The sequence below is a fragment of the Salminus brasiliensis genome, chromosome 1, assembly GCF_030463535.1.
Source record: "Salminus brasiliensis chromosome 1, fSalBra1.hap2, whole genome shotgun sequence".
Taxonomy (NCBI): domain Eukaryota; kingdom Metazoa; phylum Chordata; class Actinopteri; order Characiformes; family Bryconidae; genus Salminus; species Salminus brasiliensis.
In genome coordinates this window covers 26,385,007-26,410,844 of record NC_132878.1, presented here as the reverse complement: position 1 = coordinate 26,410,844, position 25,838 = coordinate 26,385,007, and the positions used below count along the sequence as shown (strand labels likewise).

At 42.0% G+C, this 25,838-nt stretch overlaps 1 protein-coding gene across 1 annotated transcript; it reads right to left on the bottom strand.

The window, feature by feature from the left end:
• Positions 1-10,451: 10,451 nt before the first annotated feature.
• Positions 10,452-17,120, bottom strand: vma21 (vacuolar ATPase assembly factor VMA21). Its single transcript, XM_072694253.1, has 3 exons — positions 16,957-17,120; positions 14,365-14,474; positions 10,452-13,547 (listed from the first exon to the last, which is right to left on the bottom strand). The coding sequence occupies exons 1-3, from the start codon at positions 17,016-17,018 to the stop codon at positions 13,405-13,407; spliced, it is 315 nt and encodes a 104-aa protein (XP_072550354.1). The 5' UTR covers positions 17,019-17,120; the 3' UTR covers positions 10,452-13,404.
• Positions 17,121-25,838: the final 8,718 nt, after the last annotated feature.

The following is a 25,838-nucleotide window of genomic DNA, read 5'->3' as shown; positions in this document are numbered from 1 at the left end:
ACTCCCTGATGAAAACGTAACAAGTTTGGGGGAAAGTAAATTCAGAAGACTTTAATGCAAAAGCAGCAGTAACCAGCTTTTGCCAGGTATTCTAGACATGCTGGTGAAGAAGAAAAAAATAATAAACAGTACTACAAAATCCACTAAAATGTGACTTACGTAAGTGTACTGTGTTCTCTTGTAGTACTCAGTTTGTCCTGAGGTGGTTGTTACTGCACTGTTTTGGTATGAGCCTAATGCACAATAGGCATAGGCCTGTAGTTACAGTGTTAAGATCATATTGACTAGGATACTAGGATAAGGTTCTCATTACATCGTTGTAATGTAAAAATGTATGCCACCAATTTGAAAAATCATTTAATGCAGGTAAAAAACCCTTACTAAAGAATCCTGTAAGTCAACCATGTGAGCACCACATGAGCATGTTGGCTGGATTTAAATGTCTGTCCATGTACTTTTACTACATTATGTTTAAAAAGCTTGTTTATGTAGCCTTTTGATAGATTTGTGAAGAAAATACATGAATATTTTGGCCGTGTCTTTACTAAGACGTGATAAGTGACAGTCCAGTGCTTGTTAGCAATGTTAGCTATACTATAAACTAAGTGATAAATCAAGTCAGTTTTTGGGCAAACAATACTTATATTTTTAGACCTAATATGAGGTCAATATTAGTGTTTCAATATTAGTTAAAATTGTAAAAAAAATATATATATATATTGTTCAGAGCTCTAATTCTACATCCAAATAGTTTTTTTAGCACCTGCCGCGCCACCCATTAAATAAACTCCAAAAACTGCAACCCCATACAATTTAAAGCTCAGTGCAAATTTGAGTGTGTTGCTTTCTTAGGCTTTGCTAGGCTGCGCTCTGATGTCTCATTGGCAATGGGTTGCACCAACGATGACTCAGGAGAGACACTTGGAAGAGACAGTGGAGCACATCAGCGATACAGTCATAATTGTACTCTTTTAAATGTGATGTTACGATATGGAGTGAAATCGTTACATCCCCTCTACTGAGTGCTGGCCCAGTACAGGAGGAGCTAATAACCTGCTGACTTAATGTGTAAAAAGAATTCGATTTTACGGCTGTATGTGGACATGCACTGGGCGCTCAGACTCGGGCACAAGCCAGGCCAGCTGTGCGTCCCAGATGAGTTAATGCGAGCCTGGCTGTAATGAAATGCTCCCATCTCTTATTTCTCTCTCCGTCCAAACCAAACAACCTGATTACATTTGTCTGTGGCCACTTTCAGCATTCCAAGAAAATAAGACACACACACAAACAGTGGGAGAGAGCAAGAACGAGAGACTGAGAGAGAGAGAGAGAGAGAGAGAGAGAGAGAGAGAGAATTAAGGCAGAATGAAGGCGGTTTCTATGGTGACGGTCGCTAGACGGTGAATCACCCATAGTTACTGTTGCACAATCAAAATACAGGAAGTAAGCCCAAGCCTTGTCCATGGCGACACAGTGGATGCGTTCTATTTGGGAAATAGGACTGACGGGGCAGGGCGCTCACCGTCTTACAGACACACACATACACACACACACACATCTGCTGTGTTCTCCCTCCAAACCCTGGTGCAGCAGCCATGGTCAGTTTTCCAGACTGTGTTACACTGTCAGTGGATGTTCTCCCGTCAAAATCCATTTTTAGCTGCAGACTGGGTTTATTGCGTCTGGAAAATGATTTTTTTGGATACACATGAACTACATCTGCTGTCATTACAGTGCGCTGTAGTCTCTCGCTGCTTTTTGAAAAGAACAGTTTGTCCAAAATTCAAAGTAACATGATGTAGCACAGATCCCAGATGCAGTCGATGTTTGGTAACTCTGCACAGCATGTGGCATCATCCCATGCACTGTGGTCTAGTTCAACAGTGGATCACTACTAAAAAATTGGAACACTGTGTGGAGAATACTGTAGGTCTACCTACCTTCAAAGGTTTCCCACAATTTAGTGTGTGTGTGTGTTTTAAACATGAGTACATACATTATACGTCCAAATGTTTGTGGACACCCCTTCTAATAATGGCATTCAGCTATTTTAAGTTGTGCCCTAAAGAGAAGTACTGCCAATCGAATAGGACTCTCTAGAGCAGATAAACATGAACCTGTTGGCACAATGCCTAATGCCAGTCCCATTGGGCTAGAGGGGTATAAAGACCCCCAACATTGAGCTGTGGAGTAGTGAGACTCATGGGATGATCTCTGGAATGATGGTTGGTGCTCCATCCAATACTTTTGGGCAGTGATCATTCAACATCCTGACCTCACTAACAGGTGTCCTAATACTTTTGTCCATATAGTGTATCGCCTCAATAGATTTTGGAAGCAAATAAAACTGCAACATGCTTTAACTGAGATTAGATTGGTGACAGTACAAGTTAAGTGATTGTTAGTAATGCTAGCCTAGCATCTCTTGTTGTAAATGAAAGTGGGGCACAGCAGCACAAGCCAAACATGTACTAGACGATCTTCTGCACCTGGGGTCAGTGATGCTGCATGTTAATTAGATTTTCTTCCAAACTGATCCTTTATGGCATGTAGAGCATAAAGCTAGAAGTAGTGATATTGTGAAGGGTAAGCTAGTTTTTGAAAAAAGCAAAGCCATAAAAAACCCACAACATACTTCTAAACTTAGTTGGAATGTCATTTAAGGGTAATGAACTGAATTGTAGACCCACATAAAGGCATTTGGGGTTTAACAAGGTATACTCGGGACACAATAAATGAAAGACTAGGAACCCATCTTAAAATATTACAACTGCTTTGGGGTGGATTTTTATGGGTGGGCCGTTCAGCCCATTTCCCCTCTAACTGGTGGATGTAGGAGGAAGCCAGATAGCTAATATTACAGTCAGGTATACCGCACTCCTGAAGCATTCTTCAGATGAAGTATGTCTTTGATTAAACTGTTGGTGGGCCGAGTTAAACTAATACTAGCTTTGTTGTATTAATGCCATGTCTCACAGAATCACTTACAAGGTATTACTGCTCACTGCTGTGAACTATTTATTAGATCTGCTAACTCTATGTCCACCCTGCTTATGCATTGTTTCATGCTGCTCTAAACCTTTAAAATTAGCACCTTGTCCAGCAATGTTACCGCGGTGTAAGCACACTGCCCGTCAGCCTTGCCCAGCATCCTTACCACAGTTAGTATGCAGTCTGCAGGCCTCATCCAGCATTGTTACCAAGGTGCTAGCACACTGTATAGCATCTCTACCGCTGTGTTAGCGTGTTAGCTGCTGGCTTCGCCCAGCATTGCTACCACAGTGTTAGCATTGATATCACAGCTCCCAGCCTCGTCCAGCATTGCTACCGCTGCGTTTGTCACACGCCATCTTCTTGAGGCCCTAAAAACTGGTAAACATGTGGTCTACATCTTAAGGTTCTGAGGTAAGGGCTTGAGTCCTTTACCAGGTAGGGTCACATGAAATGATACATGAAACATAATAGAGGTCATGTTATGCCACACAACCTTTTTCACAATAAAGAGAAGATATTTTGGTCCCAAACTTGGTGAAATGCCACCGACGGTTCTAACTAGGTTGTTTCTTCTTGTTTATGTTGTGATCATGCTCGTCTTAGCATACTTTCAATGGAAGTTTTCTTCCAGTTCATTTTGAGCATTTCAGTTGGTTGGCTCAATATAAAATTCTGACACAATGTAAAGGCCTGAATAAACACAAAGCTGCCAGTGGCGGAACGTGGAATATTTTTTTTTTAACTTGGCTGAAGGAAAATGCTTTTGTCAGACTATAGTTCAGGAAGAACAGATGTTTTGTGTGTGTTTGTGTCCTTTCATGACCTCTCTGTGATGCTGCATTGTCTGGCTTTAGCAGTGTTCAGCTTTCACTCACAAAAACAGAGGAAATGACAGACATGAAGCATTGTACAACCAGCACTTACATCTAACCCTGAGAGAGAGAGAGAGAGAGAGAGAGAGAGAGAGAGTTTGTATGGGTCAGTGTTTAGGTGAGAGTGACTCACAGGGAGGGAAGAGGGGTTTAGGTTGACTCAAACACACCCTGATGTACGGTGCGAATGCATGAAGAGACAGGAAGTGACAAATCTGTTGTCCTCAAGAAAGATTGGTTAATGTGAACCACACTGTGATGCCAACAACTTTCAGGCACTGAGGACTTATAGAGATGCATGAAGGTTGAAAAGGCTACAAAAGTATTTCTAAAGACCTGGTTGTACATCAATCCATGGCTACTCTCTCTACAAGTGAGTGTCACTGTTAAAATCCCTCCAAGGGCACAGAGGGTAACAGCAAAATACCTACAAATGTCTCTACAAAATGCAAAGAATCTTTGTTCTGCAGTCCACTTAGAAAAACACTGAACAAGAATGGCGTTCGAGGAAGGACACCATGACGGAAGTCGCTGCGGTCCAATAAAAACATTGTGGCCCGTCTAATGTTTGCCCAAGAACACCTGGATGTTCCACAGTGCTTCTGGGAAAATGTTCTATGGCGGGACACACTATGTTTGGAGGAAAAGAACCCAGGTTAGTGCACACCAACACCAAACCACATCTCAGCTGTGAAACATAGTGGAGAGAGCATGGTTTGGGGCTGCTTTGCGACCAGAGAGCCAGAACACTGGAGATCACTGGGGGAACAATGAATTGAAATGTGGACTTATTTTTCTAGCCTGCACTGTGAACGTTCAATCAATGAGCTTAATAAAAGACTAACCATACAATTGTCTGTGTTTTTAGTTTATTTAGATGTGTTTGTATACTGCGTATCTACACGTAATAGTTTGTCCCACATTTCAAGTTTATTATATATATATATAATTATTTATATTATTATTTATATCAATGCAATAATATGACCCATAAGTATTATATATACAGTGCCCTCCATAATTATTGGCACCCCTGGTTAAGATGTGTTCTTTAGCTTCTGATAAATTGAGTTTTTTTCTAAATAATATAAGACCACGATGGAAAAAAGAGTAAAATCCAACCTTTAACTCAAGTGAATTTTAAGGAAAAAAAAAATCCCTGACTAAGAAATAATTATTCTTCATAAAATCACCTGTTCCACAATTATTGGCACCCCTAACATTTCTTAGGAAATAAATGTAATTAAAGTATTTCTGTCAATTCTACAGTAGTTTACGAAGTTGATCAGAGTATGTAAGAACATTTAATTAGTAATACACAACTTCCTGTTTCCCTGGGGTATAAATATGACGTGACACAGAGGCCATTTCTCTTCAACATGGGAAAGACAAAGGAACATACCATTCAAGTAAGACAGATGTGTGTTGACCTCCACAAGTCAGGCAATGGCTACAAGAAAATAGCCACTCACCTCCACCTCTCCATATCCACTGTCAGAGGAATTATTAAGAAGTTTAAAACAACTGGAACAGTGGTAAACGAGCCTGGACGAGGACGCAAGTGTATTTTGCCACCACGCACAGTGAGGAGGATGATAGGAGAAATAAAAAGGTTTTCAAAGCTCACTGTTACAGAATTGCAACAAATGGGAGCTTCTTGGGGTCACAAAGTCTCCAAAACAACCATCAGGCGCTATCTGCATGCCAACAAGCTGTTTGGGAGGCATGCACGGAAAAAACCTTTTCTCACTCACAATCATAAACGCAAACGTTTGGAGTTTGCTAAGCAGTACTGGAACTTCAACTGGGACTGTGTGCTTTGGTCAGATGAAACTAAGATAGAGCTTTTTGGCAACAAATGCTCTAAGTAGGTCTGGCGTAACACAAGAGCTGAGTATGCAGAAAAGCACCTCATGCCCACTGTGAAATATGAGGGAGGATCAGTGATACTGTGGGCCTGTTTCTCTTCCAAAGGCCCTGGGAACCTTGTTAGTGCATGGCATCATGAATGCTTTGAAATACCAGGACATTTTAAAACAAAATCTGGTGGCTTCTGCCCAAAAGCTGAAGATGGGTCGTCACTGGGTCTTTCAGCAAGATAATGACCCAAAACATATGGCCAAATCTACACAGAAATGGTTCACCACACACAGAATCAAGCTCCTCCCATGGCCATCTCAGTCCCCAGACCTCAACCCCATTGAAAACCTGTGGGGTGAGCTGAAGAGGAGAGTGCAGAGGAGAGGACCCAGGTCGCTGGATGATTTAGAGAGATTGTGCAAAGAGGAATGGTCAAAGATCCCTCTATCTGTATTCTCCCATCTTGTGAAACATTATAAGAGAAGATTAGGTGCTGTTTTGTTGGCAAAAGGGGGTTGTACAAAGTATTAACATCAGGGGTGCCAATAATTGTGGCACACATGATTTGATGTTAAACAATTATTTCTTAATGTGGGATTTTTTTCCTACTGAATAAATTCACTTGGATTTTACTCTTTTTTCCATTGTGGTCCTATATTATTTAGAAAAAAACTAAAGAACACATCTTAACCAGGGGTGCCAATAATTATGGAGGGCACTGTATATATGTAAGTACTGATATGTACTACTAAAAGTAACTCCCCCCATGTATCACATCATAAAAATGCACTCCTGTAGGTTTTTCCTGTTTTTGTCTGGTTTTACTACATTGGATATTTTGTTCTTGAAAATGTATAGAACACTCACACACATACTCTCTCTCTCTCCCTTGTACACACACACAGGGTAGAAGCTACAGAATGGCTGATATAAAAAGGTGCATTAGTAGAAAATGTGTAAGAGGACTTTTATAATAGATTTTTTTTTAGCTGTAACTAGCTAGTTTCAGGGGGCTAGTCGCTAATAGGCCTGTTTAGCACTTCTGGGTCATGGAGTGATTCAGCTAGCAAGTGAAAAAAGAAAGAAAGGAAGAGACAGACAGAAAGAAAGAGGCAGACTGAATGAAGGGGTGATTTTCTTTTAAATAACAGCTAATCTCATCTTATTGTAGTCAGGTCTAGCGTGGCTGGACGTTACAGGAACAGCAGGGAGGCTAACCGCTCATAAAAAGGAGCTCACTTCCGATTTTTTGCTCAGATCTGATCTTAACATTCAAGAGGGTACGTGACCCATATTCGTTTTTAATGTGAGGAGAGCTTGCATATTCAAAAGCACGTTTCCAAGAAAAACGTCATGTGTACATGGCCTACGTCAGCAAAAAGCATTACATTTGTGAGAGGACCCATCCCTGCAGTAGCAGTAAAAGACTCATCACGCATGTTATTTGGTCTGGAGGTCAACTGATGATGCTGCTGCTGACCCACTAACCAGACTCAATAAAGACCACAGTGAAAAGCATTGTAAAGCATCAAGCAAAAACACATCTAACCAAAACCTTTGAGTTAATTGCTCCCATTGTAAACAGCATCTGATGTATCTGAACAGCAGGTCAAATGAACAGTTCAGAGGCTAATGGTAAAGCTAGCATGTTATGGAAGCATACACTACACCAATTAGCATAGTGCTAACTTAAGGTGACCAGACATATTTTCAGATTTTCCAGAATGAGTGGGAACCTTGCAGGTAATTTTGGAGCATTTCTATTGGTCCATTCATGAGAAAGGCCTGCCAAAAATATAGAGCAACAAGCAGATTCACGTAATCCCACCACCCCCCCCCCCCCCCCAAATAAATAAATAAATAAATAAATAAATAAAATAAAATAAATAAAATTACAAGGATTTTACAACAGGAAGAAAATACACAAATCAGTCATAACACCAAAATGACTAAATATTCTGAAATGTCCAAATCAGTATTTAGATAAATGTCACACACAGTTCTAGCCTATCGCACAGACCTATAGGACTAAAAGTTCAGTGTTCAGTGAAATACTTGAAGGATGGTGGATTTATTTTTTTTAAATGGTCACAAAAATAAGAACTGAAAGTAGATGATTTGACCATACAGGCTATTAAGGTTATGCACTAGTCTTGGTAAATGTGTATATGTTAATGTACCTTTTGTAGTCCTATGGTTTTAGAGGTATTTAAGTCCCTCCCACCCTCACAATTACACACTGTTATGGTCCTACAACTTAGGCCTACTTAAAGCCCCTCCTTGGCCACAACATCCTAACCATGATGGACACCTCCGTGTCCCCAGTGTCTTCTCGTTAAAAAGCCAAAACATGGTCATTCTAGCTAACTGCACACATGCCTAAATCATCATCAGTGATCTCTAATAGACGTGTTTATGTGCTCTCTGACACGGTTAGAAACACTGTTACCTACAACCTATAGAACATTAGCATAACTAGCAAAAACAGTGGTAGCAGCCTTGGCTCGTCTTGGGGCCTGATCTCTGTGTGTGATGTGTGATGATTAAGGTTTGCTGCTAATTGGTGGGGAATAAGCTTCCACAGCTTGTTAGCAACATTAGCCTCGTAGCGTCAGCGTAAAAGCAAAGAAGCAAAACTTAACTTCAGACAGCAAACACGTCTTACGCGATCCAAGACATTCAGGTTAAGAGGAGGAAAACTGGGGACACGAGATGTGATGTTTGAACGTAAGAGCTGAACGCAGGGTAGACACTGAGGTGATCTGGAGAGAATGTGAACAGATTCACAGAAACGGAACAGATGTCTGATGGAACAGGGTGAAACACTGCTGTTCTCTCCGCTCAGACATGCTCTCAAAATTTCCACACCTACACTTCTACACTTTCCCTACATGTCTCTCTCTCTCTCTCCCTCTCTCTCTCTCTCTAATGTTCTGACTCATGCAGCTTTCACTATTGATTTTTCAGCCCTGACCGACTTTAAGAAACTGACAGAAGTCGCAGATGCTGAGGAGTGTGGGGGGCTTCATTATTAGGGCATTGGTAAAAATGACTTCACTTTTAAAAGGAGTTTCTCTTCTGTGTTGAAGGTTTAAACAAACATACAAATAAAATAAATGGACAAAGCTCCTCTACTTATTCCAGAATGCTATCATTGAGAACACATGGTCTATCATCATTATAATAAACAGGGATGATAAAAAATATTATTATTATTAACACCAAATACTCTTTTTGGAATAAGTAGAGGAGCTTTGTCCATTTATTTTATTTGTATGTTTGTTTAAACCTTCAACACGGAAAAGAAACTCCTTTTAAAAGCGAAGTCATTTTAACAATGCCCTGATAATAGAGCCCCCCACACTCCTCAGCATCTGCGACTTCTGTTAGTTTCTTAAAGTCGGTCAGGGCTGAGGAGTGTGGGGGGCTCTATTATCAGGGAATTGTTAAAAGGAGTTTCTCTTCCATGTTGAAGGTTTAAACAAACATACAAATAAAATAAATGGACATAGCTCCTCTACTTATTCCAGAATGCTATCATTAAGAACACATGGTCTAGCATCATTATAACAAACAGGGATGATAAAAATGATTATTATTATTAATAATTAATACCAAAAAAGCTTTTTGAATAATCTAGCTAAAATGTCAAAAGTACTACAGCACCATTTTAAAAGGCTCTACAGAGAGCAATAAAAAACCCTTTAACCAGACAAAGGACCACTGGTTCTTTTAGTCGTCAAAGTTGCTGTTACTGAAGAAGCAGTGAAGAACCCCTCTCTTTAAGGCAGTATGTTATTATTAACGATCATAATTCATTGTACATTATTTCCCAATCTCTCCTCATCCCTTAAAATGAAACTGGTTTTCTTACTGTACCTTTAAGAATGACAAATAATTTTACATTTACATTTATGGCATTTAGCAGACGCTCTTATCCAGAGCGACTTACAAGGTAACTTGTATTACAGAGGAGGGCCAATGTAGTGTTAGGAGTCCTGCCCAAGGACTCTTATTGGTGTAGCGCAGCATAGTCACCCAGACTGGGAATCAAACCCCAGTCTCCCACGTGGTGTGGTAGCTCAGTGGCAGGTAGTGGTGTTATCTGTTGCGCCACACCAACCGCAATCAAATAATGAGCTTTGTTCTAATAATTGCCTGTTCTGTGTTGGGTCTGATTTGAAAACACAGTTGGAGTTGGAGTTGGAGCACAGCTAAACTGCTATTGGCAAATAGCCACATAACTGCTTATTCATAAAGGTGATGTTTCTCATGACATCACAAATACAGGGGGTTGAAACTTAGTTGAAGCTTAGTTTACACATATAGTTTGGACTAAGGGGTGAACAGTGTGCTGTATGAAGACCTCTTCAATGTTGCATGCTTTCTTTTGCAAAAAATGCAAGAAAATGTTGGTTTAGTGGGGGGTATAATATGGGGCCTTGGCAGAGTAATATTCCAGGATTTTACACAAATATTATTCTCGCGAGCATTGTCATGACCATTACCAAAGTTACTTATTGTAGTTGCTGGCGTGCCGAGCCCAGACAAGCAATTATACAGATGCTATGCCCCATATTACAGGTTAGTGGAGCTTTAAAATGATTTTGAAGCTGTTATTTTAAGGGCGAAATGCTGCATCATGCTGCTTTAATAAGAATAAAAACAACCTGATGCTACATTTAGAGAAGCCCGCAGAGATCACAAACTCAGACCATACTTCAATGCAAGGAGTGCTTTCTTCGAAAACATGAATCATTTTTTTTTATTAAATAATGAAATGATGACAGAACACGCGAGAACAGAAACAAAACATACATTTTGGGATCTGATGTAATTTTAACACCTCAAAACATGTTGCCATCTAAAACAATTAGCTGAGGACAAACGTAATTGAACCTAATTTACCTACATACACCCAACACATAATAACAAAAACCATTAACAGCTATCAGTTCTAAGAGAATGAAAACTTAATGTCTTAAATTTCAGTATAAGAAATTGAAAAGCCCTTATTAAGCCTTATAAAATTCAACAGCTGATAAATAACTGGCTGCTTATTACATGAGCAGTAATGAGGTTGAATTAAGCATTTTTCAAAGCACTTTTATTTGTGTTATACAATATAATTATTTATAATCTTTTCCACAAATATTAAATGTGTCCATTATTATGCACTTATTAAGTCATATAGCAGACTAATAGCTAACTAGTGAAGCCGAATAGCATTAAATAGAGTGAATTAAGCATTTTCCATAATACTAGTTACCATAGTTACTACTCAATAGTGCAGTAGTAGCAATATGCCAGTTATATACCAGTGACGGACAAGTCTTAATAAGGGCCTTACAAGGCAATTACAACCCCCTCCATACTGTGGTGATGCTGACTGTTTTTACAGCGTGCATGCGATTACAACAGAAAACCGTCAACTCTGCACTTTGATATGAGTCTCAATTTCTGATTGGCTGCTGCAACATCGCCATGGAAACAAACAGTAAAAGTTGACGTGGCAGTCAATTCGCTGAAACGGAGCACGGCTCTTTTTCAATGAGTCCAAACACTAATTCTCTCTGATGTCAACTAAAAGTGGTGTCTTTCTTAATTAGAGCCTCTTGAAAGATGAAATAAGCTTTTCCTATGATTTCATACCGCTATTGTTTTGGATGCAAGCAAAACGTTGTACGAGTGTTTGGGGTGTCATGGGAAAATCCTGCCCGAGAGACGTAAACGTACACAAACCTAATCATCGTGCCTTTTAACATCTGCCAGGAGGCATGATGACTCAGGCCTTGAGGGGCCACTGATTAGTGACTGGTATTTAATGTCTCCAAATAAAAGCCATTTAAATGTAAATGTGCCAAATAGCAAGCTTTCAATTCAGGCTGTTCCCGGCTATGAGAAAGCTACAATTCTGCCAAGCCCTCTCATGACTCTCATTTAAAGCAATGCTCCATCGATTTTCAACCTGATCTCTACTTTGCCGCATCCGATTACCACAGACATGGATTTTGTGTTTTCCTGCGCTTAGAAAAGAACGGAAACCATCACCTAAAATTTTTTTAAAAAGAAGTCAATGGATAGTCGCTGAATCTTTTTGTAGAACACTTGTATGCATTCCTCACTTTGTAAATGAAGCTGTAAATCTGTACTAACCATTGGTTCTTATTTTCCAGAGGGAATTCTTGACAGCAATTAGTTTTTAGTTTTTTTGTGGGTGGTTTCAACAAGACTGAACTACTTTGTCACTGTGCTGCTTCTTAACAGTGTAGGAAAGTAGTTAAATAACAGTTACTAAGAACAACCTCTTGTAAGAGGTTCTCCCAGACCATCTCATTCGAAAACACTATGTTACAATGTGTTCAAAAGTTTGTGGACACCTGATTGTATACAGCCAAAAGAATTGAGCATTAGTGAAGTTAATCATTGGGTACTCATTCCGAAGGTACTGGAAGGAGCTCTATTACATCAGCTTTCATACAGAGAATGCAGTTGCAGTGGTCCTCACTCATTTAGAGGGGGTTATACCTCTTTTAGCCCTCGCTCAAAACTGGGCACGGTGATGTCACACTCATGTGCGGCTGTTCCAGAGCATGCTACTCTCGTTTGGTTAGTCTTTTTTTATTGAAAGTATATGTCTGGACACTTTTGGACATGTAGTGTAGCTGTCTTGTGTTACATAGTGCCGTTTTTCATGTACCATTTTTATTCATGGAATTCAGCATCTGCCCACTGCCGTCTATTATGACTATCATGTATTATGAGTGAGTTTTGTGTTCTTTTCAAAGTGCAGGGAAACAACTGTTGCTTGTGGTAGCAGACAGCACATGCCAGAGGAGGCATATATAGATTATATTGAAATATGCCTGAATGTCCCTCTGAAGGGAAATTATTATTGCATATTTCTGCATAATTAAATGGTTTAGATGTGAACGGAGTCCTTCAAAGTGGGTTTGGTGAGAGGTATAGCGTTCTAGAGAAAAGTATAGAGTCAGACTTGTAGGGTGTTGTGGGGTAAAATAGTCCCCAAAGAATTTTCCCAGATTTACCACTATTTTACTATTAACAGCACAAATAAAACTCAGCAGACAAGTGTAGATTCACTTGTGGTTTTGGATAGTAAATAAAATGGCTATATTTAAATATATGGCAATGCCTAATGCCTAGTTTCTCTACTATGAACCGTTTCACAGCAAACCCCCCACCCTGAATGACTGTTTACATCTAAACCACTGAATTATGCAGACATTCTGAAAAGCAGGTGAGAGTACCAAAAATAAACAAATTATTTTAACAAATTAGGTAGAACATAAAAAGCAAAAACTGACCCTAAATCAACACTCTTAGCCTAATGAATTATTTGCTGAATCACTGGGATAAGGGTTCAGCTTCCTTCTTTTGATTGACAGGTTAGAGCACACAGTAACCACACACAGACTTTCAATGCATTTTCACGGCATTACAACTTTCCTGTTTGGAGCTGTGTGGGAGACATTGGTTAAACAACATGCCTGTTTACTTGTTGTCTCTCTCTCTCTCTCTCTCTCTTTTGAAGCACACTAATATGCCTGTTTGGTGGAAACAACATTGTGTCTTACTCTAACTCTCTCCACCCCCCCCCCTTCACTTTGTCTCTCACTCTTTATCCACCTCTCCCCATTTTTCGTCTCCTTTTTTTTCAGTCCTGTTTTCCTTCCCTCCACTGCCGCGATCCCTCATTCCATGCCACGTAAACGAAGAGTGCCAGGACGACGTGCACTGCGATCACGGCCACGATGGCGGCATAGAAGTAGCTGTCATTGCTGGAGTAACCCAGGGATGCTGCGGAGAGAGGACACAGCTTGGTCATTCTACAGTACTTCACTGGGGTGTAAACGCAAAATGTATTATAATCCGATATAATCAGACTGCGGTCTGTGTCATAAGAAAGCCTTTAATCTCTAAAACACCGATTATATTGAAGAATGTAACAAAGTCATTCTGCAGAATTTATTATAGTCTTCAAATATTTACATATTATTATTACTATTATTACTTTTTTAATGAGAATTATTGGGAATAAAATATTACTTCTTTTTATTGAGACTTTTTTGTTTTAGGATTTCTCAGCATACTGAGAACATATTTTCCATTAAAAGTCCTTTAAATATCTTTTATATATATAAAAAAATAAATCTACTTTTCTGGAATTTAGACACTTTTTGTCTTTTGGTCTGGACTGTAATGCTGTTCCGTTTTAAAAAGCAAATTCTCAGAAAAAGGTGATTGATGTAAATAAATGGGCTTAGATTAGTGGAAGAGATGCATAATTAATTTAATGTCACATCAGAGTCATGAAGTATTGATGTAGTATTCTCTAAACAGGCATAAGAAGGTAATGTCCAGCCTTGGCCTTGGGTTTCAAAAGCAAAGATCAGAGCAATTGATATATTTTCATCACAAGTGTAATGAGTAACCCCAATCAGACATATATAACAAACAAAACAAAACAAAACAAAACAAACTAATAATACACAAATAAGATGGAAAGTCTGAGATTACCTTCATGATCTATAGGGTTTTAACTATGGACAGAATACAATATAGGCAATAGATAGGTTTGATGGGTGGGAGAGATGGGGTGTCGGTGCAGCCCTACCTTCAAACAAATATGCCTTTGATGCAAAGTACAGTCCAATGGGAAGAGTGATCATCAAGATGGTAAAAAACAAAAGAGTCTTCAGTACAGATACCAGAGATCCATCATTCCTGTTGAGTGAAAGAGACAGTCAGAGACCTCAAAAATCTCATGTATACAGCCCATCCAGTCCCCCTACATAATCAATCAGCCAAGACAAGGATAATGTAGCTAACAAGAAATTTATAAGAAGCTTAAACTACACCAATAAGCATTTTGCTCACTGCATGCCTAAGCTTGATCAGTGATCTCTAACAGATTTTTGACACTGTAGGACACACTGTTGTCTATAAATATGGACTGCGACACTGAGCAGAGCTTAAAACAATAGCAGCAACTATTCTGAGTCCAAATAACTTCCCAACATGGTGAAAATACAATACCCTGAAACATATATAATGATAATATGATAATAGATAATATGTACACTGATTAGCCCAGTCACTACAAGCACTCACAGATGAAGTCAATAACGCTGATTAAGTTGTAACAGCGGTGCATGTGAAGGTCTGGGATATCTGTTAGATGGTAATTGAACCCCTGCTCTCGTAGTCAACGTATTGGATGAGGGAGAAATGGGAAGTGTGAAGATCTAAATCATTCTGTTAAAGCCAGACCATTACGGTACGACGACTGCAGGTCGGAGTATCTCCCAAACAGCAAGGCTCCCATTAACATTAACATTAACAAAAACTGCACTGCACTACACAACTGAAAGGGTTTGGGCATTTCTGAAATTGAGCTCAGTGTGCAGCTCGACTTAAGCGGCTTTATGTTCTCTGGATACCAGTGTTTTCTGGGGAAATAAAAGCTTATTAGTTTAGTTAACTGAACTTTCAGTGCTCTGCTTCTGAAAATAGAACCACTGATTTATGCTGCTGTTACAATAAAACCATCCATGCACACATAAGTACTGCTGTTATGAAAGCTACACCCTTAAATCTGAGGTGTAAAATCCGTCATTATTAACCCTCCCAAGGCCATCATGGTGCAGATCATCTATGTCCAAACGTACATGTCCACTGTAACAGTCATATCAGAATATTATGACCACCCCCGGTTTGGAATGAACTTTGCCGGGATGTCACATATGCCATGTGACAGGGTTTGCTGTCTTATAAATAAGCGAAAACTCCTATCCGGTGCAGCAGAGTACAAAACGACTGTTATAGGAAAAAGGGTGCGATCTGACTGATGTCCAAAGGTGCATAATAAAAGAGTATCGGACGAAGGGTGGTAGCATCTCGGAAACTGCTAACTCCATGGGATGATCTAGAGCTGCCAAGTGAAGGTGTACCGAGAATGGACTTCTTGCAAATTGAGTGCCTTCCAACGGCATCCGTTGTGGTGCCCCACAGAGCAATCAACACACCACTATGGAGCAGCTGACCTCCATAATGAACACCTGCTCTGACCTTTGTCAAAGTCGCTTAGATCTTCATGCTTGCCCATTTTTCCTGCTTCCAACACTTCAAGCTTCAAGAACAGACGGTTCACTTGCTGCCTAATGGGTCAATTCCACATTCTGGCAGGTGTCTTTGTCACCAGATAATCAATTTTATGCAATTTGTTCCTGTCAGTGGGATTAATGTAATGGCTGATCAGTGGAGTTTTCTTAAAAATGAAAGACCTCACACATGCACACATACAGGATTTGGTTGCACCCCTATATAAGATCACTGTCCAATAACCTGGGACCTTCTCAATAAACTGAATTAGCCTTAGATTTTATCAGTTTCCTGAGAGAGTTCAGGCTCAGCTGAGGTCATCTGAGGGCGTACACAGTCCAGCCTTTCAGTTTGACCCAAGGTCAAGGACAACATCATATCCCACAAACAGGATGTCTTGATAATAGGTCAGGACTTATCAGAGCTATCTATCAGAACATACACACACACACACACATACACACACACACACACACTGGTATATAGTATATCTTAAAGGCACTTTACGAAAATCAGCCTGTTTAATTATATGTGATAAATCGCGGTTAAAAACTGCCATGTAAAATTAATTATGGTTATGTTTGGTAAACAAAAGCACATAAATATGATATGCAGAGTCCAGTGAATCAACTACAATACAAGACAATGCAGTACAGGAGGTCTTTAAATGGTATTCAGAACACTTCACGGGTTCATTTATTAACATGCGTTTACAATATCGTGATATATATATATATATATATATATATATATATATATAATAACGCGATAAATGGTTAATTATTTATAACGATATTAAATGTTTATATGGACACATACATAGACCCCTCTTTACGGACACGACTCTGGCTGTTTTACAAATGCAGGCTGTTTAGTTGACGGAAGTTGCTGCTTATTCAGATTGTCCGTTCCACCTTAAATGGTGCAGCAGTTCGCTAGCACTACGGTCTGGCACCTCAAGCGCCAGACTGCAACTGCTGCACCATTTAAGGTGGAACGGACAATGGCAACAAGAAACTCCCCTAATCTTGAATGAGTGAGTGCAGAGTTGCTGCAGCTAAGCTAACCCAGCACTCAAATACTGAAATGACTAACACCATCTCACCCTCTGCTGTCTACCACCGCCCCAGATTTGGAGCCGAGGGACGTCTTGTCGTAGCTCTCCATCTTGCCGTTCGGAGGAGAGGCGCAAACTGTGTTTAATTAATTAGAAACATGGACAGTCTGCGACACAGCCACGGTCGACATTGTTTATTTTCCGGGTTGCTGTCACGTAACGCCAATACTGCGGCGGGCCTGCTGTTCCCACCGTGGGCACCAGAGGGAGACGTCGCTCCACGCATTTACTGACACCCGCGCAACACCGCTCACTTCAACTCACCTCCACTCCATTCTCTTCAGTTCAGTTCAGTTCGGTTCAGGGTCCAAAGATGCACATTTGGGTTGAATTCCATGCAAAGCCGAATCTGGTAATGGGTATAGTGCTGTGCTGGTGACCATTAGTGTCCAATGCACAACACATACTGGTTTTGCTGGTGACCAGTATACCAGCTTCCAATGCACAACACATGCTGATTTTGCTGGTGACCAGTATACCACTATCCACAACACAACACATGCTGGTTTTGCTGGTGACCAGTATTCCAGCTTCCACAACACAACACATGCTGGTTTTGCTGGTGACCAGTATACCACTATCCACAACACAACACATGCTGGTTTTGCTGGTGACCAGTATACCAGCTTCCAATGCACAACACATGCTGATTTTGCTGGTGACCAGTATACCACTATCCACAACACAACGCATGCTGGATTTGCTGGTGACCATTAGTGTCCAACATACAACACGTGCTGGTTTTGCTGGTGACCAGTATACCAGCGTCCAATGCACAACACATGCTAGTTTTGCTGGTGACCAGTATACCAGCTTCCACAACACAACATATGCTGGTTTTGCTGGTGACCAGTATACCACTATTCACAACACAACACATGCTGGTTTTGCTGGTGACCAGTATACCAGCGTCCAACGCACAACACATGCTAGTTTTGCTGGTGACCAGTATTCCAGCTTCCACAACACAACACATGCTGGTTTTGCTGGTGACCCGTATACCAGCTTCCACAACACAACACATGCTGGTTTTGCTGGTGACCATTAGTGTCCAACATACAACACGTGCTGGTTTTGCTGGTGACCAGTATACCAGCTTCCACAACACAACACATGCTGGTTTTGCCGGTGACCAGTATACCAGCTTCCACAACACAACACATGCTGATTTTGCTGGTGACCAGTATACCAGCTTCCACAACACAACACATGCTGGTTTTGCCGGTGACCAGTATTCCAGCTTCCACAACACAACACATGCTGATTTTGCTGGTGACCAGTATACCAGCTTCCACAACACAACACATGCTGGTTTTGCCGGTGACCAGTATTCCAGCTTCCACAACACAACACATGCTGGTTTTGCTGGTGACCCGTATACCAGCTTCCACAGCACAACACATGCTGGTTTTGCTGGTGACCATTAGTGTCCAACATACAACACGTGCTGGTTTTGCTGGTGACCAGTATACCAGCGTCCAATGCACAACACATGCTGGTTTTGCTGGTGACCAGTATACCAGCTTCCACAACACAACACATGCTGGTTTTGCCGGTGACCAGTATTCCAGCTTCCACAACACAACACATGCTGGTTTTGCTGGTGACCAGTATACCAGCTTCCACAACACAACACATGCTGGTTTTGCTGGTGACCATTAGTGTCTAACATACAACACATGCTGGTTTTGCTGGTGACCAGTATACCAGCTTCCAATGCACAACACATGCTGGTTTTGCTGGTGACCAGTATACCAGCGCCAAACGAACAACACATGCTGGTTTTGCTGGTGACCAGTATACCAGCTTCCACAACACAACACATGCTGGTTTTGCCGGTGACCAGTATACCACTATTCACAACACAACACATGCTGGTTTTGCTGGTGACCAGTATACCAGCTTCCACAACACAACACATGCTGGTTTTGCTGGTGACCAGTATACCAGCTTCCACAACACAACGCATGCTGGATTTGCTGGTGACCATTAGTGTCCAACATACAACACGTGCTGGTTTTGCTGGTGACCAGTATACCAGCGTCCAATGCACAACACATGCTGGTTTTGCTGGTGACCAGTATACCAGCGTCCAACGCACAACACATGCTAGTTTTGCTGGTGACCAGTATACCACTATCCACAACACAACACATGCTGGTTTTGCTGGTGACCAGTATTCCAGCTTCCACAACACAACACATGCTGGTTTTGCTGGTGACCAGTATACCAGCTTCCACAACACAACACATGCTGGTTTTGCTGGTGACCAGTAAACCACTATCCACAACACAACACATGCTGGTTTTGCTGGTGACCCGTATACCAGCTTCCACAACACATGCTGGTTTTGCTGGTGACCAGTATTCCAGCTTCCACAACACAACACATGCTGGTTTTGCTGGTGACCCGTATACCAGCTTCCACAACACAACACATGCTGGTTTTGCTGGTGACCATTAGTGTCCAACATACAACACGTGCTGGTTTTGCTGGTGACCAGTATAGCAGCGTCCAATGCACAACACATGCTGGTTTTGCTGGTGACCCGTATTCCAGCTACCACAACACAACACATGCTGGTTTTGCTGGTGACCAGTATACCAGCTTCCACAACACAACACATGCTGGTTTTGCTGGTGACCAGTAAACCACTATCCACAACACAACACATGCTGGTTTTGCTGGTGACCCGTATACCAGCTTCCACAACACATGCTGGTTTTGCTGGTGACCAGTATTCCAGCTTCCACAACACAACACATGCTGGTTTTGCTGGTGACCCGTATACCAGCTTCCACAACACAACACAACACATGCTGGTTTTGCTGGTGACCAGTATACCACTATCCACAACACAACACATGCTGGTTTTGCTGGTGACCAGTATTCCAGCTTCCACAACACAACACATGCTGGTTTTGCTGGTGACCAGTATACCAGCTTCCACAACACAACACATGCTGGTTTTGCTGGTGACCAGTAAACCACTATCCACAACACAACACATGCTGGTTTTGCTGGTGACCCGTATACCAGCTTCCACAACACATGCTGGTTTTGCTGGTGACCAGTATTCCAGCTTCCACAACACAACACATGCTGGTTTTGCTGGTGACCCGTATACCAGCTTCCACAACACAACACATGCTGGTTTTGCTGGTGACCATTAGTGTCCAACATACAACACGTGCTGGTTTTGCTGGTGACCAGTATACCAGCGTCCAATGCACAACACATGCTGGTTTTGCTGGTGACCAGTATTCCAGCTACCACAACACAACACATGCTGGTTTTGCTGGTGACCAGTATACCAGCTTCCACAACACAACACATGCTGGTTTTGCTGGTGACCAGTAAACCACTATCCACAACACAACACATGCTGGTTTTGCTGGTGACCCGTATACCAGCTTCCACAACACATGCTGGTTTTGCTGGTGACCAGTATTCCAGCTTCCACAACACAACACATGCTGGTTTTGCTGGTGACCCGTATACCAGCTTCCACAACACAACACATGCTGGTTTTGCTGGTGACCATTAGTGTCCAACATACAACACGTGCTGGTTTTGCTGGTGACCAGTATACCAGCGTCCAATGCACAACACATGCTGGTTTTGCTGGTGACCAGTATACCAGCTTCCACAACACAACACATGCTGGTTTTGCCGGTGACCAGTATACCAGCTTCCACAACACAACACATGCTGATTTTGCTGGTGACCAGTATACCAGCTTCCACAACACAACACATGCTGGTTTTGCCGGTGACCAGTATTCCAGCTTCCACAACACAACACATGCTGGTTTTGCTGGTGACCAGTATACCAGCTTCCACAACACAACACATGCTGGTTTTGCCGGTGACCAGTATTCCAGCTTCCACAACACAACACATGCTGGTTTTGCTGGTGACCATTAGTGTCCAACATACAACACATGCTGGTTTTGCTGGTGACCAGTATACCAGCGTCCAATGCACAACACATGCTGGTTTTGCTGGTGACCAGTATACCAGCTTCCACAACACAACACATGCTGGTTTTGCCGGTGACCAGTATTCCAGCTTCCACAACACAACACATGCTGGTTTTGCTGGTGACCAGTATTCCAGCTTCCACAACACAACACATGCTGGTTTTGCTGGTGACCAGTATACCACTATTCACAACACAACACATGCTGGTTTTGCTGGTGACCAGTATACCAGCGTCCAATGCACAACACATGCTGGTTTTGCTGGTGACCAGTATACCAGCTTCCACAACACAACACATGCTGGTTTTGCCGGTGACCAGTATTCCAGCTTCCACAACACAACACATGCTGGTTTTGCTGGTGACCAGTATACCAGCGTCCAATGCACAACACATGCTGGTTTTGCTGGTGACCAGTATACCAGCTTTCACAACACAACACATGCTGGTTTTGCCGGTGACCAGTATTCCAGCTTCCACAACACAACACATGCTGGTTTTGCTGGTGACCAGTATACCAGCTTCCACAACACAACACATGCTGGTTTTGCTGGTGACCAGTATACCAGCTTCCACAACACAACGCATGCTGGATTTGCTGGTGACCATTAGTGTCCAACATACAACACGTGCTGGTTTTGCTGGTGACCAGTATACCAGCGTCCAATGCACAACACATGCTGGTTTTGCTGGTGACCAGTATACCAGCTTCCACAACACAACATATGCTGGTTTTGCTGGTGACCAGTATACCACTATTCACAACACAACACATGCTGGTTTTGCTGGTGACCAGTATACCAGCGTCCAACGCACAACACATGCTAGTTTTGCTGGTGACCAGTATACCACTATCCACAACACAACACATGCTGGTTTTGCTGGTGACCAGTATTCCAGCTTCCACAACACAACACATGCTGGTTTTGCTGGTGACCAGTATACCAGCTTCCACAACACAACACATGCTGGTTTTGCTGGTGACCAGTAAACCACTATCCACAACACAACATATGCTGGTTTTGCTGGTGACCCGTATACCAGCTTCCACAACACATGCTGGTTTTGCTGGTGACCAGTATTCCAGCTTCCACAACACAACACATGCTGGTTTTGCTGGTGACCCGTATACCAGCTTCCACAACACAACACATGCTGGTTTTGCTGGTGATCATTAGTGTCCAACATACAACACGTGCTGGTTTTGCTGGTGACCAGTATACCAGCGTCCAATGCACAACACATGCTGGTTTTGCTGGTGACCAGTATACCAGCTTCCACAACACAACACATGCTGGTTTTGCCGGTGACCAGTATACCAGCTTCCACAACACAACACATGCTGATTTTGCTGGTGACCAGTATACCAGCTTCCACAACACAACACATGCTGGTTTTGCCGGTGACCAGTATTCCAGCTTCCACAACACAACACATGCTGGTTTTGCTGGTGACCAGTATACCAGCTTCCACAACACAACACATGCTGGTTTTGCCGGTGACCAGTATTCCAGCTTCCACAACACAACACATGCTGGTTTTGCTGGTGACCCGTATACCAGCTTCCACAACACAACACATGCTGGTTTTGCTGGTGACCATTAGTGTCCAACATACAACACGTGCTGGTTTTGCTGGTGACCAGTATACCAGCGTCCAATGCACAACACATGCTGGTTTTGCTGGTGACCAGTATACCAGCTTCCACAACACAACACATGCTGGTTTTGCCGGTGACCAGTATTCCAGCTTCCACAACACAACACATGCTGGTTTTGCTGGTGACCCGTATACCAGCTTCCACAACACAACACATGCTGGTTTTGCTGGTGACCATTAGTGTCCAACATACAACACGTGCTGGTTTTGCTGGTGACCAGTATACCAGCGTCCAATGCACAACACATGCTGGTTTTGCTGGTGACCAGTATACCAGCTTCCACAACACAACACATGCTGGTTTTGCCGGTGACCAGTATTCCAGCTTCCACAACACAACACATGCTGGTTTTGCTGGTGACCATTAGTGTCTAACATACAACACATGCTGGTTTTGCTGGTGACCAGTATACCAGCGCCAAACGAACAACACATGCTGATTTTGCTGGTGACCAGTATACCAGCTTCCACAACACAACACATGCTGGTTTTGCTGGTGACCAGTATACCAGCTTCCACAACACAACACATGCTGACTTTGCTGGTGACCAGTATACCAGCTTCCACAACACAACACAACACATGCTGGTTTTGCTGGTAACCAGTATACCAGCTTCCACAACACAACACATGCTGGTTTTGCTGGTGACCAGTATACCAGCTTCCACAACACAACACATGCTGGTTTTGCTGGTGACCAGTATACCACTATCCACGACACAACACATGCTGGTTTTGCTGGTGACCAGTAAACCACTATTCCCAACACAACACATGCTGGTTTTCCTGGTGACCAGTAAACCACTATCCACAGCACAACACATGCTGGTTTTGCTGGTGACCCGTATACCAGCTTTACCTTTTTAACAGATATATATCAAATATCATGACTTGGAGAATAACGACTTGTGAATATTGAAAAAATGATTTGCCTGTTGTTGGATGTGTAATGCTTATAATAATAATACTAGCAGTATGAGTAATTATTGGACACTGGGCTTCTCAGAAGCTTAAATTACATAATTTTCTCTTCACCATGACACATGAGTGTTATTTTTATTATGAGTAAATAAGTCAGAGTGTTGCAATTAAAAATACCCACACCATGAAATCCAGCTTATTAATACAGATAAGCGTGAAAAACTCTCATTAGCACATCTCATCAGTCTATTATCCAAGGTATCGAATGCTGTGGACCTAAACCATTTTTTTGCTGTTAATTAGAGTCATAACTCTCATAAGCGTGTGGCTGAATGCAGTCAAATCCTCCTCACAACAATGTTTCAAAGCCTTCCTAGAGGAGCAGAAGTTGTTACTGCAGCAAAAGGTTGTCAAAGCTACTGTTTATACCCTTGATTTTGGAAGAAGTGGAGGAAGAATGATATTGTGTCCACAAACTTTTGGCATCAGAGTGTATTTCTGCAGCAGTGGAACACACACAGTCAAACATAACACCCAGCAGTTCTGCATGTCTGACAATCTTCCTTGACTCTAATCAGTTCTGAGCACTTACCAGCTGCACGCTTCATTACAGTGTCGTCTCGGTTCGTCTTCTTCTGGAGATGGACTTGTTATTCAAAAAGGAGAGTCTGTAGCCACCGTCTTTAGTTGTAACAATAATATATTTTATTGCAATCGAAAGAACAGTGTGGAGAGAGTCTGCCAATTCTGGGTGCCCTTCGGTCTCTCTCTCTCCGACTTAGGAATACCTTTAGTTTTTATACCTTCTTTCACGCCACATTCTGTTGGAATGTTGCCATATATGGAATGTTTACATTTCATCCATAGGGACCAGCCATTAGCTCCCCCATTACCTAAGTGGTCCATGGCCACATCTGGACAGCGTTTAACTCACTGACACGTCTGCCCAACGGGATGTCCAAATCTAAACAGCATCTTATCTCTGTTCAATTTGTGTCTATTTGGTCAAGAAACGGGGCCCCCTTTCTTTTCTACATCTGCAAAGCCAACGAATATACTACAACAGCGAGCTGAATCAGTCCTGTTTAATTGCACGCGGTGCAGCTTTACGGCACACAGAATTTATATTATTGGACTCATCAAATTTGAAGGTGTTTGATTTGTGGCTCTAGTGGGGCTATTTTATCACGTATCAAGCACCAACTTATCAAAAACCCTAGGACAACACATAATACACATTCTCATACCCTGATACACACTGTCTCATTAATAACGACCCAGAGAACGAAAGAGAGAGAGAGAGAGAGAGAGAGAGAGAGAGAGAGAGAGAGAGAGAGTCAGAGAAAGGGAGAGTCAGAAAGAGACAGGGAGAGAGAGAGAGGCACCACTCAGGGGCATGGTGTCAGGTACGGTTGCAGCTTGTCTCCTACTGTCTTTATTATATACATTAATGATCTAACAGTGTTACTGGAGCAATCTGCAACTCCCAGCCTGACGCTAATGGAAACCGAAGATAAATTTCTCCATTATGCAGATGACCTGGTGATGCTGTCGCCCACGAGAAAAGGGCTTCAGCAGCATTTGGAGCTGCTGGAGAAGTGCATTTCCGACAGTAAACCCATGTTCTTCCAATAGAAGGACAGATCTCAGAAAACAAGGTACATGTTCGATCTTGGAGGCACCACCCTAGATCAAACTATTTCTTATAATTACCTTGGATTACCTGGGCCTGGCAGTGGATGCACTGAAGGAAAAGGCCTACAGAGGCCTTTACTCAATTAAGAACATAACATTGACGCCCCACTTAGAAGATCTTTGCAGTACGGTCTTGCCCATTGTGCTGTATGGTAGTGAAGTAGTGGTAGTGGGGTCTACTCAGTCATTATGACTACACTAGATGAGACAAGCATCCTACTGCATGAGTCCTGCATGCAGAATTCTACAAGATAATTTTGCATGTCCAAAGAAAAACTCCAACAAATGCATGAATTAGACCACTTCCACTTAAATGATGGATGTGACTTAAATCTTATGGTTTGTTCAAGTCCAATAACCAGACAGGTTATGGGAATAAATATACAGATGTAAACAAAAGGGAAAAAAAGAACAAATACTGCCACGTGAAAATGTTAGGACACACCAATAAAAGCTGTGAGACGTTCAGCTTTAGTTTTTAGACAGATGGTCTCACATTTTCCTCAAGTTCCCTCTGATACAATAAAGTTCCCTCTGATACAATAAAGAATTCCTAGTGGAGTCTATGATGGAGGGCTCTCTAGGATCTACTGCAGACATGCAGCCCTAAACCA

Bases quoted from the DNA above. Each gene is read 5' to 3' on its own strand.
- vma21 (XM_072694253.1), bottom strand. From the start codon at position 17,018: ATGGAGAGCTACGACAAGACGTCCCTCGGCTCCAAATCTGGGGCGGTG. The intron at 14,475-16,956 runs GTGAGATGGTGT...TTCACTCAACAG, and splicing joins GCGGTGGTAGACAGCAGAGG to GAATGATGGATCTCTGGTAT. The intron at 13,548-14,364 runs GTAGGGCTGCAC...CTCTCTCCGCAG, and splicing joins AAAGGCATATTTGTTTGAAG to CATCCCTGGGTTACTCCAGC.